At 43.3% G+C, this 19,121-nt stretch overlaps 2 protein-coding genes across 2 annotated transcripts; both read right to left on the bottom strand.

Moving 5' to 3' along the window:
- Window positions 1–1,508: 1,508 nt before the first annotated feature.
- LOC126492778 (cornifin-B-like) lies at window positions 1,509–1,868 on the bottom strand. Its single transcript, XM_050129354.1, has 2 exons — window positions 1,770–1,868; window positions 1,509–1,679 (listed from the first exon to the last, which is right to left on the bottom strand). The coding sequence occupies exons 1-2, from the start codon at window positions 1,866–1,868 to the stop codon at window positions 1,509–1,511; spliced, it is 270 nt and encodes an 89-aa protein (XP_049985311.1).
- Window positions 1,869–17,189: 15,321 nt separating this feature from the next.
- Window positions 17,190–19,121, bottom strand: LOC126492771 (mucin-5AC-like). Its single transcript, XM_050129346.1, has one exon. It carries the CDS (start codon window positions 19,116–19,118, stop codon window positions 17,190–17,192), a length of 1,929 nt encoding a protein of 642 aa, XP_049985303.1. The 5' UTR covers window positions 19,119–19,121.

The following is a 19,121-nucleotide window of genomic DNA, read 5'->3' as shown; positions in this document are numbered from 1 at the left end:
TTATTCCAGTGTGCTTAGATTCAGGCCTTTCTTGAAAGCCTCCCTCAATGAAATGCCCCTTCCTTAGTTCCAGGTGTCACCTCTGCAGTGTCCTTAGCTGGGCCAACACCAACCAAAACCGCACTCTGCCTGTAAAGATGTCTACTCAGAAGTGAACCAAAGTTCCGCTGCCTCCCGACCCGGAAACGAGAACGTCAAGACTTCTGAAACTCAGACTAGAGTTGAGATGTATGTATAAGTCTCTGTCACGGTCAACAGATTGCTGTAGACACTTGTCTGTGACATGCAACGCTAACTGTGTCACATGGGCAACTGAAGTTTCACTTAGCTTCCTGGAAATGGCTCATGTTTTCTGGTGGGATATAAGTTTTCCTTCTGTTCAGATAAAGCTCTGGCCTGAGCATTTGGTAAACCAGGTTTTGTTTGTTACTCTATGAGAACTGCAGTGTATGTGTGTGAGTGTGTAAGAGAGAGAGAGAGAAAGATAAAAAGAGACTGTGTATGGATGAATGCGCATGTGAGCGCATGCATGTGTGTGTTAGTCTGTATGTGAATGTGCTTGTATGTACGAATGTGAGCATATGTGTGCATGTATATGCGAGTATATGAGCATATGTGTGCATGATATGTATATATGTGTGCATGTATATGGGAGTGTGTGAGAGCGTGTGCGTGTGTGTTTTGGATGGTGGGGTGGAATGCAAAACACATCCCTCTAAGATATTCCCTGACACAGCAAGAAGAGGACTTGCTGAGATAAGTCTTAGAATTTGTTGGGGGGGGGATTTGAATTGTGGGTATACAGAAGAAATGAACGAGAAGGGAGAGATTCACATCTGCTAGAAGATTCCTTGCAGGGAACAGAAGCAGTTGGATATGCTGGCCTATTTTGGGGACAGAGCACTTGGTTTAGATATGTCAGATTTAGCTTGGTCAGGTACTAATTAAACTCCAGAATGACTCTTGGAGTTGTAAGAGGAGAAGCCTCCTCTAGTCCCACTTGTCCAAAGCAAAAGCCTCTGATGGCATTACATAACATTCCTCTGGCACCCTAGGCATCCTCAGTGGGAAGAGCATCCACCCGCCAGGGCCAGGACTGCTTAGTGCCAGGGTCGGGTGATAGTGCCAGGGTCAGGTGTCAACTTAAGGAAGCCCCTGTATGCTCTCCTGTGTCTGTGAGTAGCTTTTGCTTTGTGAGGAAAAGGAAGAAGTCACTGAGTCAGACAACAATTTATAGTCAGGAGTGGGAGGAGCTTTAATGGGGAAATCACAGAAGCGAATCACTTGCATCTTGGTCCCTCTTCAGAAGAATTTTGAGTAGACAAACTAGTGCAGGAACCAAGATCTCAGTTGAATTCAGAGACTCAGAGGCCTCATATATGTAGGCAAAAAAGCTTCGTAGTACTTTATTTTCAGGTATAAATGAGAGATGGGACTGTGATGCAAGGGTGGGGCTCAGCATCCCTCCTGTGGTTAGCTCCCCGAGGCAGTTTTGGACTACATTACTTTTACTTTGTCTTTTGTTGCGCTAGTTCTGGAGCGACAGTTGAGGGGCAGGGCTCAGGGGCCTTGGGGTGGCAGGGCTCAGGGGCCTTGGGGTGGCTGGGTTCAGGAGCCTTGGGGTGGCAGGGCTCAGGGGCCTTGGGGTGGCAGGGCTCAGGGGCCTTGGGGTGGCAGGGCTCAGGGGCCTTGGGGTGGCAGGGCTCAGGAGCCTTGGGGTGGCTGGTCTCAGGAACCTTGGTGTCACATGGCTTCTTGATTTGGGAGACACATGGCTCCTGAGGTGGTGGCTGGCAAGGCTGTTTCACTTGCTGCTCATGCAGCTGAGGTGGTTCTGCACAGGGCTGCTTCTGCTGGTGTGAACTCATGCTTCCAAGATGGCTGGGCCTAGAAACAGAATAGATGATTTACAGAGGGAATGGCTTCATGAGAAACCACTGGCAATGCCACTTCCAATGCATGAAGAAGTAGAGCTCCTCCTTTCTCTCTCTACCACAGAGGGTTCTTTGCCATGAGGGTCCTTAAGAGTGATAAGTTTGGTTCTAAACTAGCTGGTTTTTCCAATTCCCCCCTCTTCCTCCCTATCATAAGGCACAGCTGGCAACATAGCAGAGGGCTTCAGCAGGAATATGAGACTGATGCCATTGGCCCATGTGGAAATGTCACGGCATGTGGAAAATAAGAATATTAAAATGCTCACAGCCCACTGCTCATCTGCAATAAGTAAGATGTTTGTCACCTGTAGAACACCTGTGGTCCTCCAGACCACCTCGCCAGCACATGTGGCTCACACCCTCTTCCGTCTCAGGTGCTCCACTCCCACCTGCTTGCTCAGACTGGCCCAACTGCCACAGATCACCTGCTCTGCCAATTTTAGGCAGCTTTCCTAGAGCAAGAACTTAGGAAATTTTTCTTGCCTTCCCATCTTGCCGTAGCTCCTGCTCTGTCTCCTGGCACTGACCCCCCCACAGTACTGCCTTTAGTTCCTTTTCTTCTAACTGAGATGCAGTTTTATAGAGAAAATTCTCCCTTCTCTAAATTACCCTTTACAGTTCAAAACACCAGATACAGCAAACTCTAACAAACGCTTTTATTGAAAGAATAAAATTCTCAGCGTTAAACTTGCAGATAAAGAAATGATGTCACTAGAAGTGTGATAGGCTTGTGTTCTTACACAGACACAGACACAGCGAGGACTGGTGGCACACACCAATTACGTCTAAAGTTCCTTCAATCGTGACTACTTTTAAGGGAAAGTTTTTACGGTTTGCAATCCAGGTGATTCATCTGCCTTATATCTACAACTAAATTTCAGTAAGAGGAGAAAAAAAGACACCCTAAATGCAAACGAGGCACCAGTAAAAAGTTACATAAATGCATAAAGTAAATGGTGAAGTATCCATGTAGAGACGCTTACCTGGTGTGCAGGATGCAGAGAATAGGCAGTGTGGTCACTGGGATCTGGTGTGGCATCCTCTTCACGCTGGCTTTTTATAGAAGGAACAAGCCCTGCCTTGAGGGACTGGGAGCCTTTGGGGCTACCGCATCTTCATTACTTACCCGTCAGACATGATTCATCCTAGGTGCTTCACCCACTTATTGGTTTAGCTTAAGTGATGAAACTAATAATGTGACCTTTTTCACATACTGACAGTCATACAGTCTGAGCATAAACCCTGAAGAATACCCCCCCAACACGCTCTTCAAATATGATGTTTTCAGGGAGGATGCTATGGGCTGAAAGAGCAATAAGGAAATTCTAGGAAATCAGGTAACAGAAATCTACTGTGATTTATGGATATCATAAGTATGGCCTCAGTTTAGATGGGTGCATTGGTGTGATCAGGAGGCCCAGTTTAGATAGGTGCATTGGTGTGATCTGGATGCCTCAGTTTATATGGGTGCATTGGTGTGATCAGGCTCTATAGTGAGCAAGGGGTAGCTAGGAGGTGCTTCAGATTCGTCTGGGAGGCAATGGGCATAATGTCATTACTCTCTTTTAATTGGAACAATTTAGGCCATAGTTCTACTTATCTGTTACTTAGTAAAGAAAAAAAAAAACCCAAACAAATAAGCAAACAGACAAAATCTTTAAACTGATTTTCTCTCTCTCTCTTTCTGTCTCTCTTTCTGTCCTCCCTTCCTCCCTCCCTCCCTCCCTCCCCCCCCCCCCCCCCCCCCCCCCCCTTTCTCTCTTTCCCCCCTCCCTTCCTCCCTCCCTCCCTCCCTCCCTCCCTCCCTCCCTCTCTCCCTGCCTCCCTTTCTCCCTTCCTCCCTCCCTCTCCCCTCTCTCTTTCTTTCATTCTTCCTGTCTTTAATGTTGAGAACTCCCTTTCCAAGAAAAGATACAAAAATAAGAGGTGATGGCTGGGAATCTCTATTAGAGAAGGGAAACTTTGAGCTGTGTAAAGTGAGAGGCCCATCGAGCTTCATGTCCAAAATGACTTGATTCTTCTATTCCAGCCACTTTTTCTATCTAGTGTGGCAAAGACTTAGGCAGATGGTTACAGGGAAGATGGGAACTGAGGAGAGAGCAGTACATTGGTGGGGAATGGCAAGGTGGCTTTCCACGGTGGTGGGTGTTTGAAGAGCAAGTCACAAACTCTAGGAAGGGCATGCACAGGGAATGCGACAGAGCTCAGCCGAGCCTGGTGAGTAGAGAATCTTTTCTCAAGCTCAGCCACGTCTTACATGATGGAGAGGCTGTGTAAACAGGTTTCTCCTTCAGGAGAAGCTTCTCTCCTAAGCTAGGGAAACACTTATCTAACCTGTGAAGATGGTTTCAGCTCACACAATGTTCACCATTGTGATGTAGGCTGCTTCACCTCGCTTCCTCTTTCCTTACCAGAAGTTGTCATTCTCTAGAAAGTTGTTCTTTTTACACCATTATTCAAACAAAGATAATAATACTTTCTTATGAAGAAACCCCAAATAAACAAAACAGTTTAATTGATATAAAATATGAGGAAAACATACTAAAATCTTGAATTTTTCTGGTCTACCATGGAGTTCAATGTAAGCAAACAATATTTTCTAAGAGAAAAGCTCTTCGGGGCAAACAATCATATTTGGTTGACTCGTCCTTGAAATCAATATGAAGAGATTCTTTCTCAGATAGAAGCTGCCTGTTCTCTGTTTATTTTAATCCCATATGCGTAACTTTCTCCATGAAAATGCCAAAATAGAATAGTGAAGAATGAAGTCAGAATATGGCACATAATTTCCGTGTCATTTCTTGATTGCATTAAAGAAAATTCCAATTTCTTCAATGTTCATCTATTGTCATATTCAAAACACATTTAAATTGCTCTCAATCCTCAAGATCCCAGCCTCGGTGCTGTGGGAGATTGCAACACCCAATGGTGACACATGGACTCTCCCGAGACCAAGCAGGCCATTGCAGGCCACATGACAGGCTTGTGAAAGAGTGACTTACAGAGAGTCAGGTAATGACATGTCCTGGAACCTCCCTGCTGGGGTGTGTACTCAGTGTTAGTGAGGCTTCTTGCAGTTAGTGGGCTGTGGGAGATGATGGAAAATTTTCAGGTTTCTTTAGCCCTATTAAAAAAAAAAAACAGGCTCTCCCAGTTTATTCATTCAAAGAAGTTTTGAGTATCTATAGGCCATCAGGTAGTATTCTTGGCATTTGGTTGTATCAATGAAAACCAACAAAGATATTGAATCATTTGGACTACACACACTAGTGGAAAAGGCAGAAATCCATTATAAATAATTAAAAAATTGACAGACAAGAATAACTTTATATTTAGTGTTATAGAAAAAAAAAGAAAAACAATGTAAGCAATTAGGAACACCCAGGAGATAATGGTATTTGTAAATATTCTTCCAGGAGGTGATTTTGGACAGGCCCAAAAGAACTGAAGTCACTGGAATATCTAAGGGTAGAATGTTCAAGTTAAATACTATCTGAAGCAAATCCTTCAAGCAGGGATCCAAAGCAAATGCTGGAGCTGCCTGGCATACTCCAGTGGCCCAGGGGCTGAGACAGAGGCCACAGTCACACCTGTCAGCCTGCCAGGCATTCTCAGAACACAGTGACTCACCATCCCACAGGTCTTTATGTGTCTGTTTAAACAATCTTTTGCAGAGTGTGCTAAAGAATGTCTCTTCAGTGCCTTCAATGCCTTGTTCCTGGAATTTTTTTGTTTTTGTTTTTGAGAGGTTTTACAGTATAATGGAAGAGGTACATATATGAGGGATTAAACTCACATCTAAAATCATTTTAATACAGTGAGTTTACCTATTGAGGATTTTTTTTCATCAAACTTTTTAAGTTTAATTATTCATGTGATAATAGAACCAGTGAGTGAGTTGTTAAATACAGAAATGACCTGGACCAGCAGTTTCTCCTTCAGTGACAGGGTCCTGAGAGAGAAGACGAGGAGATGAGGGGATACGAAAGTTTGGGATTATGTTCTGCGCAAGCTATGTCTTCTGACAAGGTAGCTCACTAAGAAGAGCATCTTATACACTATTTTCAGGGCAGAAATGGGACAGTGCTAGCAGGAACTATCATACAATGGGATGAAGTCGGAATGAAGAAAATCAGGAAATGTTGCGTAAGGAACACAGGGTATCTCAAGAATACTATAGATGAAGCACATAGGGGCTCTGGGATAAGCAACCTTAGCTCAGCATGGTGGAAAAAAATGGTTTTCAGTATCCAAAGCCACGGCACTCTCAAGGCTCTGGCCCCAGGCCATTACTGGCTGTGCCAAGCCTATTCCTAGTTTTAGAAGAGGAATTGTGTTCTTTCTCCACACATGGGGCCTCAGAGAAAACCTTGGATCAGTCCAGTCCTCAGCATGGAATTATGAATTTTTTAAAAAAAAACATCTTTTTAAGCAAAATTAAGTTACATATTGTACAACAAGTATATACAAGTGTGATGAAAATAGGGATATTGGTATGATGGCAACTGAATAATTGGAAATTGACCAAATATACCATTTATTAGTCATTACCTGACACCTCTTTTGTTTTCCTGGCTACTTAGGTTCAATAAAAGCTTCCATGGTTTGTAATTTAATATAATTTATTAGTCTTAACTTGAACAAAAAGACAAATGAAAAAGATCAAGAAGATTTATATTGTGAAAAATGGCAATATGTCTGCAGGATAGACTGGGATAGTAGTGGCGCATATGTTATTGGGGAAACTAACCATGTTTTAGTTGGCTTTTAGGCCCACTCCATGAGATGGAACCCATACTGAAACTGCTGAAGTGACCAGAAACATGGACTACATATGTGGTGGGTCTAGGGGAAAACCTAACACTATTATTCTGTTAAATGAAAGTGGGCATGACAATAAAAACTCCTAGTGACATACTGCTGTGTAGATAACCATAGATTGATGCATTACTCAGTCCTCATCCGGGAAGCTTCTTCTTGCAATAGCTGATAATTAATATGAAGGCTCACAGTGTATGGAGAGTGAGAGACTTTGGAGCGCTCAGTCCTAAATGGGATGTCTTCGTCAATCCCCTCTCCTCAAGGCTCAGGGATCTATGTGGAAGAGGAGGTAGGAAGATTTTAAGGGCCAGAGGTGTTGGCTGACTCTAAGGAAACAGTGCTTTCCAGACACACCAGGACTGGTGTACGTATGAACTCACAGAGACTATGGCAGCATGCATGAGACCTGCACAGTTTCAAACCTGATGTAATTCCTGTCACTGAGGAGGAGCAGTGGACACAAATTCCCATCCCTAAGCAAGGAGCTATTTGCAACTGATACCTGCTAGACAAGGGAAAAATCAGTCTTCTTCAGTGGCATACCACTGGGTATATCAACCATCCTCCCTGGAAGTCCCCATAAGTTTCCAGTACTACTGGGTATATCAACCACCCTCCACAACAGTCCCTAACAGTTTTCATCAGTGGAGTACCACTGGGTATACCAACCACCCTCCCCAGCAGTCCCCATTAAGTTTTCAGTACCACTGAGTTTATCAACCACCCTGCCTGGCAGTCCCCATCAGTTTTCTTTAGTGGAGTACCACTGGGTATATCAACCACCCTCCACGGCAGTATCCATGCACAGAAGTAGTTGGTCAACACAAAAAGTTTTTTTTTTCTGTTTGCTTGTGGCCTTTATGCTTCATCTGGCTTTGTCTTGGTACTTTTTTCTTTATCTTATTGGCATATTTGTTTTACTTTATTTCTTCTTCTTTCTTTTTTGAGGGAACACAGAATATGAAATTGAGGGAGTAAGAAAAATCTTGCAGGAGTTAGGAGGGAAAATAATATGCTAAAATATGGAAAAAATTAGACAAATGAAAACTATAACCTATCCTGGAACTTACCATAATTCTTTTCTGTTGTATTGCAGCCAATGCAATAAACCCGTCTCCTGCCCTTGGTTCTGAGGACTTTAAAAATTACAAAGTGGTAATATTTTCTTTATGTTTATTGAAATCAATAGTTCCCTGTATTATACCATCTCTACTTTTACTTTTGCTCCATTTTTCTCTAACATCTCTCAAAATGTCTGCTGTGTAAAATCCTTTGTAATTTTCACTTGACTGCTACTCTTTGCTGTGCAGAGCATTTTAGTTCCATACCGTCCCATTTGTTAAATGTTGTTCTTAATTTCTGAGAAGGAAGCCCTTTCTGGTTGCCATAAGTTGAAGTATATTCCCTACTTGAATCAGCGGATTCGGTTTCATGTGAGGTCCTTGATCAATTTTGGTTTGAGCATTATGTAAACCGAAAGATGAAGTTTTATTTTCTTTTTTCTTTTGTTTTTTCTAGACAGGGTTTCTCTGTGGTTTTGGAGCCTGTCCTGGAACTAGCTCTTGTAGACCAGGCTGGTCTCAAACTCACAGAGATCTGCCTGCCTCTGCCTCCCGAGTGCTGGGATTAAAGGCGTGCGCCACCACAGCCCAGCGAAAGATGAAGTTTTCATCTAGTTTCATTTTGGAGTGCAAACTGGTGAAGCTACTGTAGAAACCAGTGTGGTGGATTATCAAAAAGATAAAAATATACCTACCACATGACACAATCTTTTATCGTCTGAGAATCTTCCTGCTTAGGGATGATACCACCTGCTGTGGGCTAGGGCATTCCCACATCAATCAGCAATCAAGAAAATGCCTTCACAGACAAGGTCACAGACCAATCTGATGAGACAATTTCTCTACTGAGATTCCCCTGTCCATGTATGTCTAGATTTGTGCCGAGTTTACTCAAACTAGCCAGCATAGCCTAAATCTCCATCAACTGATGTACAGATGATGGCCGTGTGGTATAAACACAGTGGGGTTTTATTTGACTGTACAGAAAAAAATGAAATATTGGGGTTTATACAGGAGAGTGGATGGAGCCAGAAATACTCAGAATGAACTTTGAACTTTTAGATTTCTGTTTTTCAGTTGGGTACCTGCAGAAGCTAAGCAACTAATAGGATACATAGAAAAGTTCAAAGAAGGGAAAGAGAATGAGGGTGATATAAAGGGGAGGAAAGATAACAAAGGAACAGGCAAGGATAAATGGGGTAGGGGTGTCAGGGAAGGGTAGAAATAATAGGGAAGGATAGCAAACATTAAAGACCCTTGGAAAAGGCACGTTGAAATTGAATCTTCCTAAAACACACACACATACACACACACACACATATACATATATTAAAGTTTAAAGCTCTATAATGGGGACAATGCTTCTCTCATATACAATAAACTATTAAGTAAAAATCTCAGAGCTAGCTATGGGTTATTTTTTTTTAAGTTGTGGGTGAGTTTGGTACCATAAGCTCCCTCCCACTTCAATTGATAAGATTTTACCATTTGTGATGGCTATTCTTGAGGGAACTTTTTAAAATTAAATCATTTTAAGTAGGAAGACCTAATTTAATATGGATTCTTTGGGATGGGAAGATCCACTTTAATCTGGGACATACCTTTTATTGACAGCCTATATAAAGTACAGGGAAGAAGGAAGCTTGCTCTCTTGCTCTTACTGGCAAATTCATTCCTTCACTGGCATTAGAGCCTAGTTCTTTGGAATATACTGAACCAGCTGAGACATTCGGCCTCCCGGACAGAACAACTACTGGATTCTTGGACTTTCTAATGGTAGACAGCCTTTGTTAGACAGCCTTTGTTGGACTAGCTGAACCACAGCCTGTGAGCCTGAAAGGGATTCTAATAAATTTCATATATATTGGATGTATATGTTCCCCATATCTATGAATGGTGAAGCAAATGTTTTCATATCAAAGAATCCCATCATTCCCAATAGGAAAGTAGACCTCAGTGTTACAGCTCACAGTGAAGAACTAATGCCCTAAAAGCTTCAGGTACACCAAGAAACTCAGCACAAGAACTGACCTGACTGATAACACCTCCAGCCTGCTGGGATCCAGAACACTCCTGATAAGAAGATTGACACTCATGTTGCTATCGTCTCTTTGCATTTTGTTTGAGATTTTCACTTTTTGGTTTTGCTCTTTCTATTTCCATGTTATGTTCTGACATTCTGTGATTGATTCTCTTTGTTATTCAAACCTTTTAGGGTGTTTTTAAAAATAGATTTCTCTTACATATTTTTAAGGAGAACAGTGCCTTATTACTGCCAGGTAAAAGTCCAGGATCCCTGCTCAGCACCACTCGGCAGGTGGGTGGGACTCTGTGTGGCTGCTGAGTGGCAGTGGAGTTATTTCCTGTTGCTCTATACAAACACAGACGTAGTGTTCCCTGGAGGGCATGGTGAAAGCTATAGTTTCCATCAGGCCCCCTCTGCCACCACCACAGTAGGACTGGAATTGTTTCGGTTCTCTGTGCAGAGATGGAGTCCAGTTCCTCTTGACCTCACTGATACAGGAGGCGAGAGCTTCATTGGCATCAATTGGGTCTGAGAGCCAAGGCCTCTTTTAGTGTTTGGTAGGTGTGAGTGTGAACAAGCTAGGTGAACACCAATACCAACATATTGCTCTCAATACTGGTTACACAAAACCGTTAATATTGGAGTAACCTGGCAGTGTCTCTTTTACATCTGTGTGAGACTGTAATCATCTCAGTAAAAATTTAATTAAAATTCAGAAAGAGTAGAGGAAAAATTGATTCCATAGTGTGAACTCTAAAGGGAAGATTCTATATATTCATAAAAAGTCTTTTTACAACATTGTCCTATCTTGTACACTTTGTATATATAAAACCAACCTTATACATCTCTATATGTAACCATGCTAATGACTTTTGACTTATTATTTCTGTTGACATGTTTTTTTCTGATTATTTTTATTTTGTTACTCCCATTAATGAAAAATATATTATATTAAAATATTATTCTGAACAAATTTTTTTCTTTGAGATCTCTTTATGCTGTATATATGTATGTGTGTATATAGATGTGTGTGTATCTGTATATATACGTACTCCATGTATATGATTGACATCATAGTTTTGTTCATATCAAATAATACTGAATAATCTTATTTATGAAAACATATAATGGAAACATAATAGATGCATTTGATGTAGATGTGAGTACAGGTGAGGGGACATTTCCTCACTTGGCTCCTTTTGGAACTGAGATGGTGCCATCACATCCATTCAATGCTGGCAGAGATCTACAAGGTTTAATGTTTGCCCTACTGAGTTTCAGCCTTTTTTGATCTGGTTTTCCCTTTTGTTCTGTTTTTGCATGTGCCTAACTTGATTTTATTTATAGAGGCTCCAAGTTAAGAAATTGTCTTGAGTTTTAAAAGAAATTGTTTATGTTTTATTTTTGAACAGTGTTACAATAGTTAAGACTGTGTCTTAGGGTTTCTATTGCTGTGATGAAACACCAAAGCCAAAGCAACTGGTGTAGGAGGATCTTCTTTGTATGTGTTGCTTTCATTGGTTAAATAAAGAGATTGCCTTGGCCTTTTGATAGGCCAGCAGCTTAGATAGACAAAGTAGACTGAACAGAATGCTGGGAGAAAGAGGACAGAGACAGAGAGCCGCCACCATGAAGCTGCCAGGTCAGACATGCTGAATCTTTCCCCGTAAGCCATGACTTCGTGGTTCTACACAGATTATTAGAAATGGGTTGAATCAAGATATAAGAATTAGCCAAGAAGAGGCTAGAGCTAATGGGCCAGGCAGCAATTTAATTAATACAATTTCCATGTGGTTATTTCAGGTGTAAGCTAGCCAAGCGGGACAGAATGAAGGGCCCATACTCCTCTCGGGTGGCAGGAAGCGGCCCGCTGCTCCTCCCTACAACAAACTTATACTTCCAGATAATTTTTTTTTTTTATCATTGAAGGAAGTCAGCACAGAAACTCAAACAGGGCAGGAACCTGGAGGCAGGAGCTGATGCAGAGGCCATGGAGGGGTACTAGTTACAGACTTGTTCTTCATGACTTACTCAGCCTGCAAATGGCTTGTAGCTGGATCTTATGAAGGCATTTTCTCAACTGAGGTTCCTTCCTCATTGATGAGTTAGCTGTGTCTAGTTAACATAAAACTAGCTAGTACAGACTGCATGAAAATTTGAAGTTACATCAAATGCATTTCTCATTACAGGATGGTCATGGTCCTGTGGGAGCAGAGTTGGGATGAGAAATGTCTTTCACAGTCTTGAGTGTTTAAACACTGGGTCCCCATCTAGCAGTGCTACTTGAGAGACTGTAGAACTCTTGGAATGTGGGGCTTAGCTGTAGGGCATAGGTTACCAAAGGGGCCTTTGAAGGTTATATACTCTTTTGGTTTTGCGTCCTGGTCTTGCTGCTGTGCCAGGGGCTTTGTTACCTGTTCCTACCACAAGGGAACCAGCCCACATCCTTAATCACTGTGATACCTTCCGTAATCATGACCCAAATAAACTCTTCCCCCATTAAGTTGTTTTGAAGAATTTGGGGGCTGAGGGGATGGCTCAATGGTTAAGAGTGCTTCCTGCTTTTCCAGAGCACATGTAATTGGTTCCCAGCACCCATATCAGGCAGCTGACAACCACCTGTAATTGTGACTACAAGAGATTTAACACCCTTGTTTGACACCACTTGAACACATCACATACACAATCCTTACACAGAGATAAAAATAAAAAGAAGAATTAAAACATTTCTTTTGTTGTGTATGTGCGCACACGCCGCGGTGTCAGAGGACAGCATGGAGGAACTGGTTCTTTCCTTCTATCATGTGGGTTGCAGGCTTCAAACTCAATTTGTCAGGCTTGTCATGCTTGGTTGTAAACCATGTTAATCCTGTTTTGCTTTGTTTTTTTTTTTTTTTAATTAAAAGTGTGTGTGTGTGTTAAAAAGAGAGAGAGGTGGGGGAGGTTTGAGATGGGGTAGTAAGTTGCTTTTGCAGGAATTTTGTCACTCCCAAAGAAAAGTAATTTGCTCTTAGAGAGGTGAAGTTTTGGAAGACTCAGGCCCCAGGGCATTCTCAGTAGGTGGTACCTGATTAGAAGAAAGTGGTTCAGACACTGTCATCAAATCCACAGCATTATTCAGCAGAGGGATAAACCTCTCACCATCTTAGCCAACATTAAATGACTCCAGTCATTTGTTGGGCGGTGGATTGGGCTCTGAGTTGACAGAGGAGCCCCAAACTAGACAGCCAGGTCCCTTTATGTGCATTATGCAATGCAAGTCAGGAGAGATCCCATGTGCATCCAGGAATCCTAAGTTTGGAGAGGGCGGTGGTGAATATGAGCGCACAATGGGGCACAGCAGGGAAGAGGGGATGGAACTTGGAATGAAAGTTGAGCTGGGGATTAGTCTGGAAGAGTGATTGATCTAGACCCACCTAGAGACTTTTCTCAGTCAGAAATACGGGCATACTAGAAACTGCTTCATATCTTGGTTTTACCTGAATCAGAAAATAGAGGTTCTTTTGTTTGTTTTTTGTTTTTAAATCAGCCATTGAGATTGTGACCCCAGAAGGAAGAAGAAACAAAGACTTAGAGAACAAAGCAGAGCTGGGGGGGGGGAGGGGGAGGACCAATTATCATGTATTTATGTGTAGAAGTTATGATACAGATCCAGCAGGTCAACCTGATAGTTGCCAAACTGTATACATGGCTGGCTTGAAGTTCAGGATTTTCATGCAGAAGCAGCATTTTGCACTCTGAACATTAGCCTAACACTGGGGGCAGGAGAGAGTTTGCCAATCACAGAAGTCAAGCTTGGTGGGAGAGAACAGGTCTGAAAGGCTTTGAGTTTTGAGCTCTTTAGGGACACCGAGGAAAGATTATCTTTTGGAGTAGGACAGTTATGAGATGACTATTGGCCACAGCCAGACAGATGGCAGTGTGGTGGGGGCAGGGCTGATCTCAGAGGAGAGGTCAGGCCCATATGGTATAGTGGGAGTCCTTCTCCCAGTTTCCACAGGAAGTGCTGTGGGAAGGAGACGATTTGTAGTTGGTCATTGCTGGGGTAACCAGGGAGTAGTCAGTTAAGCATTATTCATAATAGCCAGAACCTGGAAACAACCTAGATGCCCCTCAACCAAACAATGGATAAAGAAAAGGTGGTCCATTTACACAATGGAGTACTACGCAGCGGTAAAAATTAGTGACATCTTGAAATTTGTAGGCAAGCAGATGGATCTAGAAAAAACATTAAGTGAGGTAACCCAGACTCAGAAAGACAAATAATATATACTCACTCATAGCTGACTTTTAGACATAAACCAGAGAAAACCGCCTACAACCCACAACCCTAGAGAACCTAGACAACAAAGAGGACCCTAAGAGAGACATACACGGATCTAATCCACACGGAAGTGGAAAAAGACAAGATCTCCTGAGTAAATAGGGGGCATGGTGGTCACAGGAAAGGGTGGAAGGGGAGAGGGGAGCAGAAAAAGTGAATACCTCAATAAAAACAATGAAAAAAGAATAATAAGCAATGAGTAAACACTTCCTTTGGCCATTACAGGGTTAATAGGGTAGAGAAGGGAAGAAACCAGAGAAGCAAAATCTCTTTCGCTACAAGAACTGTCACAGTTTAATCAAAATGAAGGAGATTTATAGAAATGGCCTGGCTACTGGCTGAGCTGGAAATTCTTGGGCTGCTGGTCTCAGTGGCTGTTGGCTCTTCCCAGATCCACAAGAGAAGACTGGCTTGTAGAGATGGAATGAGGCCCAGAGAGAAGCTCAGTGGGTAAAGGGGCTGACTTGTCACCAAGGCAGACCGCCTGAGCTTGATCTCTGGGGCCCACATGGTAGAAGGTAAGAGCCTGTCTCTGAAGGTGGTCCTCTGACCTCCACACGTGGCACTCATAATCTCCACGCGTGTACACAGACGACAGATGAAATGCAATAGGTAAGTGTCTGTGGAAAGGAAAGGTACCAGGAATGCTGGCAGCAAGGGCTCCAGAAGGGTCCTCGCAGGGGATCTGTGCTGAAGAACCCAGGAGTGGGTTTGAAAGGGCAGAACACGTTTCCTTTAGCTTACTGATAGCTCATAGGGCATATATTAAGTGTCACAATAAAAGTCATAAAATAAGTATGAGATAGTATCACATGATGCAAATTCTTCTGAAAGACAGACAAAAATGAACATTAATGAAGAGCTGACAGGAAGAACCAACATTTATATTTTGCTGAATTTAGTGTTAGGGATTTTTGTGTTTTATAATCTCATTTGCATGTATTTTGACAAAAAGACACACCACAGATCAAATCGATGCCACAGAACTGAACACTTTAAACTACCTTAACAGGTAGCATACATATTATATACCGGGTAAGTTAAATGTATTATATATATATTTATAAATATATTATATATAATAGTAATATTTTGAAAATAGGCAGCCCCAAATGATAGGATTAATGGAAGTGCCTTACTCTATATTCACGGTGGCTGCACAGCACACACTGCCCCTCTGCACTTAGCATTAGCTTACTTAATAGTGATTCATTCTGCACTCATCTCTAGACTTTTCCACCACTGAAACCGGTCGTGATGTGAAGCCACCTCTGCACGTACGTACATAACAGGAATGAAGGGTGACGTTCTCTCCTGCCTACCTAACAGCTTCTCGTCATCTTGTGACAATCTGGAGGGTGACTTATCTCCTTGAACCCCCCTTGTGTCTCCTGAACTCTTTGGAAACCTACTTGAAGTACTTGCCCAACACGTTGCTTCTGCTTGGGCACCTGACTCATACCTCTGATACAGTGGAAATTAACACACAGCCTGTTCCCTAGCGACTGATGCAGTTTTTCTAAAATTTATATTTTGCTGCTGCTGGAGCTGGCTCACCATTACCTTGTTCTCTGTTTGCCATTCCTGAAACAAAGATGGGGCTGTAGGAGACAGCAGGGAGCTGGGACGCTAAGCTCTAGGTGTGAGGCAAACACATGTTTGTCTTCGTTCGTGGAACCAGGGAGCAGCTGTACTCAGTGTTCCTCTAGCCCCCCTTTCACTCCTGGGATTTCACAGCTCAGTGACCTGCACTCCCCTAACTTATTCCCTTTTCTGGACTGGAGATTCTATGCCGTTGCTTAAAACTCAGGCCCTGTTTTAATCACTGGATAAAGTGTTCTGTGCATTACTCTGGGACAGATAAGACTAGTAAAATGGTGGGTGGAATAAGCAGAGTGAGGGCATAGTGTGTGCATGTTTGTATGACAAGGACACCGACTGTCATGATCGCCAGAGAAAACACCTCTGCGAGGTGTGCACTATGCATCTTTTTCTCCCGTGTCCCCAGATGCAGGACTCCCTTATATGCTGGACGTCTGGAGAAAGGGAGGGTTGCCTGAGTTAATGAGGGTAGAATTTGTGTAGTTCATCATGAGAGTTTGCAGAGGTGTGCAGGGCAAGAGTGGGTTGGTATGTATCAGGGCTAACTAAAAGGAAAAATGGGAGAACAAAGAGGAAAACTGGTACTAAAGCACGTAAGGTGAATCCTGACTTCGGGGTGCAGTACTGAGGATGAGAGGTAGTAGCTTAGGGCATAGAAAATGGTTGGGGGGGGGCTGGAGAGATGTCTCAGAGGTTAAGAGCATTGTCTGCTCTTCCAAAGGTCCTGAGTTCAATTCCCAGCAACCACATGGTTGCTCACAACCATCTGTAATGGGGTCTGGTGCCCTCTTCTGGCCTACAGGCATACACCCAGACAGAATATTGTATACATAATAAATAAATACATATTTAAAAAAAAGGAAAGAAAACAGTTGGGTATGGCTTAGCCAGATACAGAAGGACCTTTGAGTGCCAGTATACAATACCTAGAGACTCTTCCATGGGAGCCTCCTAATGTGTCTTTACAGCCCCCTGGAGTACACTGTGATGGTTAATGCTAATGAGATGTCATCTATACCAATCCTTGTCAGGATATAAGTCTTGACTCACAGAGGGAGGCAAAGGAGTGGGAATGATTCAGCATGTATCACACAGAGGCAAGCGTGCACTTAAAAGCAATTTAATGGAGGCAAAGCAGGAAATACACACTTTTTTTCCCATAGAGAATCCCATAGAGTTCTGCTTCAGATGAACTCTGAGGAATCAAAGAACATTCAAGGCACTGAGATCTTCCACTTAACTCAGAGGCTCTAAAGATACCTTGGATAATATAGAGAAAGACACCAAAGCATCTATTTTTAGGGTACAGTAGAGAGTGTGGCAAAAGATTGTGATCTCTAGACAATGGGGAAGAAGCAGACAGGAAGGAGTTCAGCAGCAGGTGGCTGGCTCTTTAAGAGTCTGGTTGGCTATGGACTGTGTTACTTCTGCTTTGTCTTCTGCTGAGTTAATTGTGGAATGACATTTGTGGGGTATACCTCAGTAACCTTAGCCTGACATGGCTCTGGTACCTTAGAATATCCCTGGTCAGGTACATTGGTGTAGCCCTGATCAGGGACCTTGGTATAGTTGGGTTCAGAGACATTCACAAAGCCAGGTTCAGAGAAATTGGTAGTGCATGGCCTAGGAACCATGGTACAATCTGGCCCAGGGATGTTGGTAGAACATGGCCCAGGGACTGTGGTATAATCTTGCCTAGTGGTGTTGGTAGTACATGGCCCAGGAATTGTGGTATAATCTTGCTTAGCTGCATTGGTAGTGCCTGGCCCAGGAATTGTGGTATAATCTTGCTTAGCTGCATTGGTAGTGCATGGCCCAGGAATTGTGGTATAATCTTGCTTAGCTGCATTGGTAGTGCCTGGCCCAGGAATTGTGGTATAATCTTGCTTAGCTGCATTGGTAGTGCCTGGCCCAGGAATTGTGGTATAATCTTGCTTAGCTGCATTGGTAGTGCCTGGCCCAGGAATTGTGGTATAATCTTGCTTAGCTGCATTGGTAGTGCCTGGCCCAGGAATTGTGGTATAATCTTGCTTAGCTGCATTGGTAGTGCCTGGCCCAGGAATTGTGGTATAATCTTGCTTAGCTGCATTGGTAGTGCCTGGCCCAGGAATTGTGGTATAATCTTGCTTAGCTGCATTGGTAGTGCCTGGCCCAGGAATTGTGGTATAATCTTGCTTAGCTGCATTGGTAGTGCCTGGCCCAGGAATTGTGGTATAATCTTGCTTAGCTGCATTGGTAGTGCCTGGCCCAGGAATTGTGGTATAATCTTGCTTAGCTGCATTGGTAGTGCCTGGCCCAGGAATTGTGGTATAATCTTGCTTAGCTGCATTGGTAGTGCCTGGCCCAGGCATTGTGGTATAATCTTGCTTAGCTGCATTGGTAGTGCCTGGCCCAGGCATTGTGGTATAATCTTGCTTAGTGGTGTTGGTAGACCATGACCCAGGCATTGTGGTATAGTCTTGCTTAGTGGCGTTGGTAGTGCCTGGCCCAGGAATTGTGGTATAATCTTGGTCAGTGGTGTTGGTAGTGCCTGGCCCAGGCATTGTGGTATAGTCTTGCTCAGCAGTGTTGGTAGACCATGACCCAGGCATTGTGGTATAGTCTTGCTCAGCCATGTTGGTAGACAATGACCCAGGCATTGTGGTATAATCTTGCTTAGTGGCGTTGGTAGTGCCTGGCCCAGGCATTGTGGTATAATCTTGCTCAGCAGTGTTGGTAGACAATGACCCAGGCATTGTGGTATAGTCTTGCTCAGCCATGTTGGTAGACAATGACCCAGGCATTGTGGTATAGTCTTGCTTAGTGGTGTTGGTTGAGCATGTCCCAGGCATTGTGGTATAGTCTTGCTCAGCCATGTTGGTAGACAATGACCCAGGCATTGTGGTATAGTCTTGCTCAGCCATGTTGGTAGACAATGACCCAGGCATTGTGGTATAGTCTTGCTTAGTAGCATTGGTAGTGCATGGCCCAGGGACTGTGGTATAATCTTGCTCAGTGGTGTTGGTGGAGCATGGCCCAGGCATTGTGGTATAATCTGGCTCAGGGATGTTGGTAGAATGTGACCCAGGGATTGTGGTATAATCTTGCTTAGTCGCATTGGTAGTGCATGGCCCAGGCATTGTGGTATAGTCTGGCTCAAGGACGACAGTGTAGCCTGGCTCAGGCACTTTAGTGTTGAAGGGCTCTGGAATCTTAGTGTTTCCTGGTTGTGGAACATCTGTGTAGCATGGCTCCGTGGTGGTTATGGGAACAAATTTTCCTTGTGGTGGAGGCTGACAAGGTTGCTTCACTTGATGCTGTTGAGGCTGAGGAGGTGCCACAAAGGGCTGCTTCTGCTGGTAGGAGCTCATGCT

Source organism: Alexandromys fortis, unplaced genomic scaffold, assembly GCF_014885135.2.
Source record: "Alexandromys fortis isolate MF-2015 unplaced genomic scaffold, M_Fortis_MF-2015_v1.1 scaffold_299, whole genome shotgun sequence".
Taxonomy (NCBI): domain Eukaryota; kingdom Metazoa; phylum Chordata; class Mammalia; order Rodentia; family Cricetidae; genus Alexandromys; species Alexandromys fortis.
This window is presented reverse-complemented; position numbering and strand designations above follow the sequence as displayed.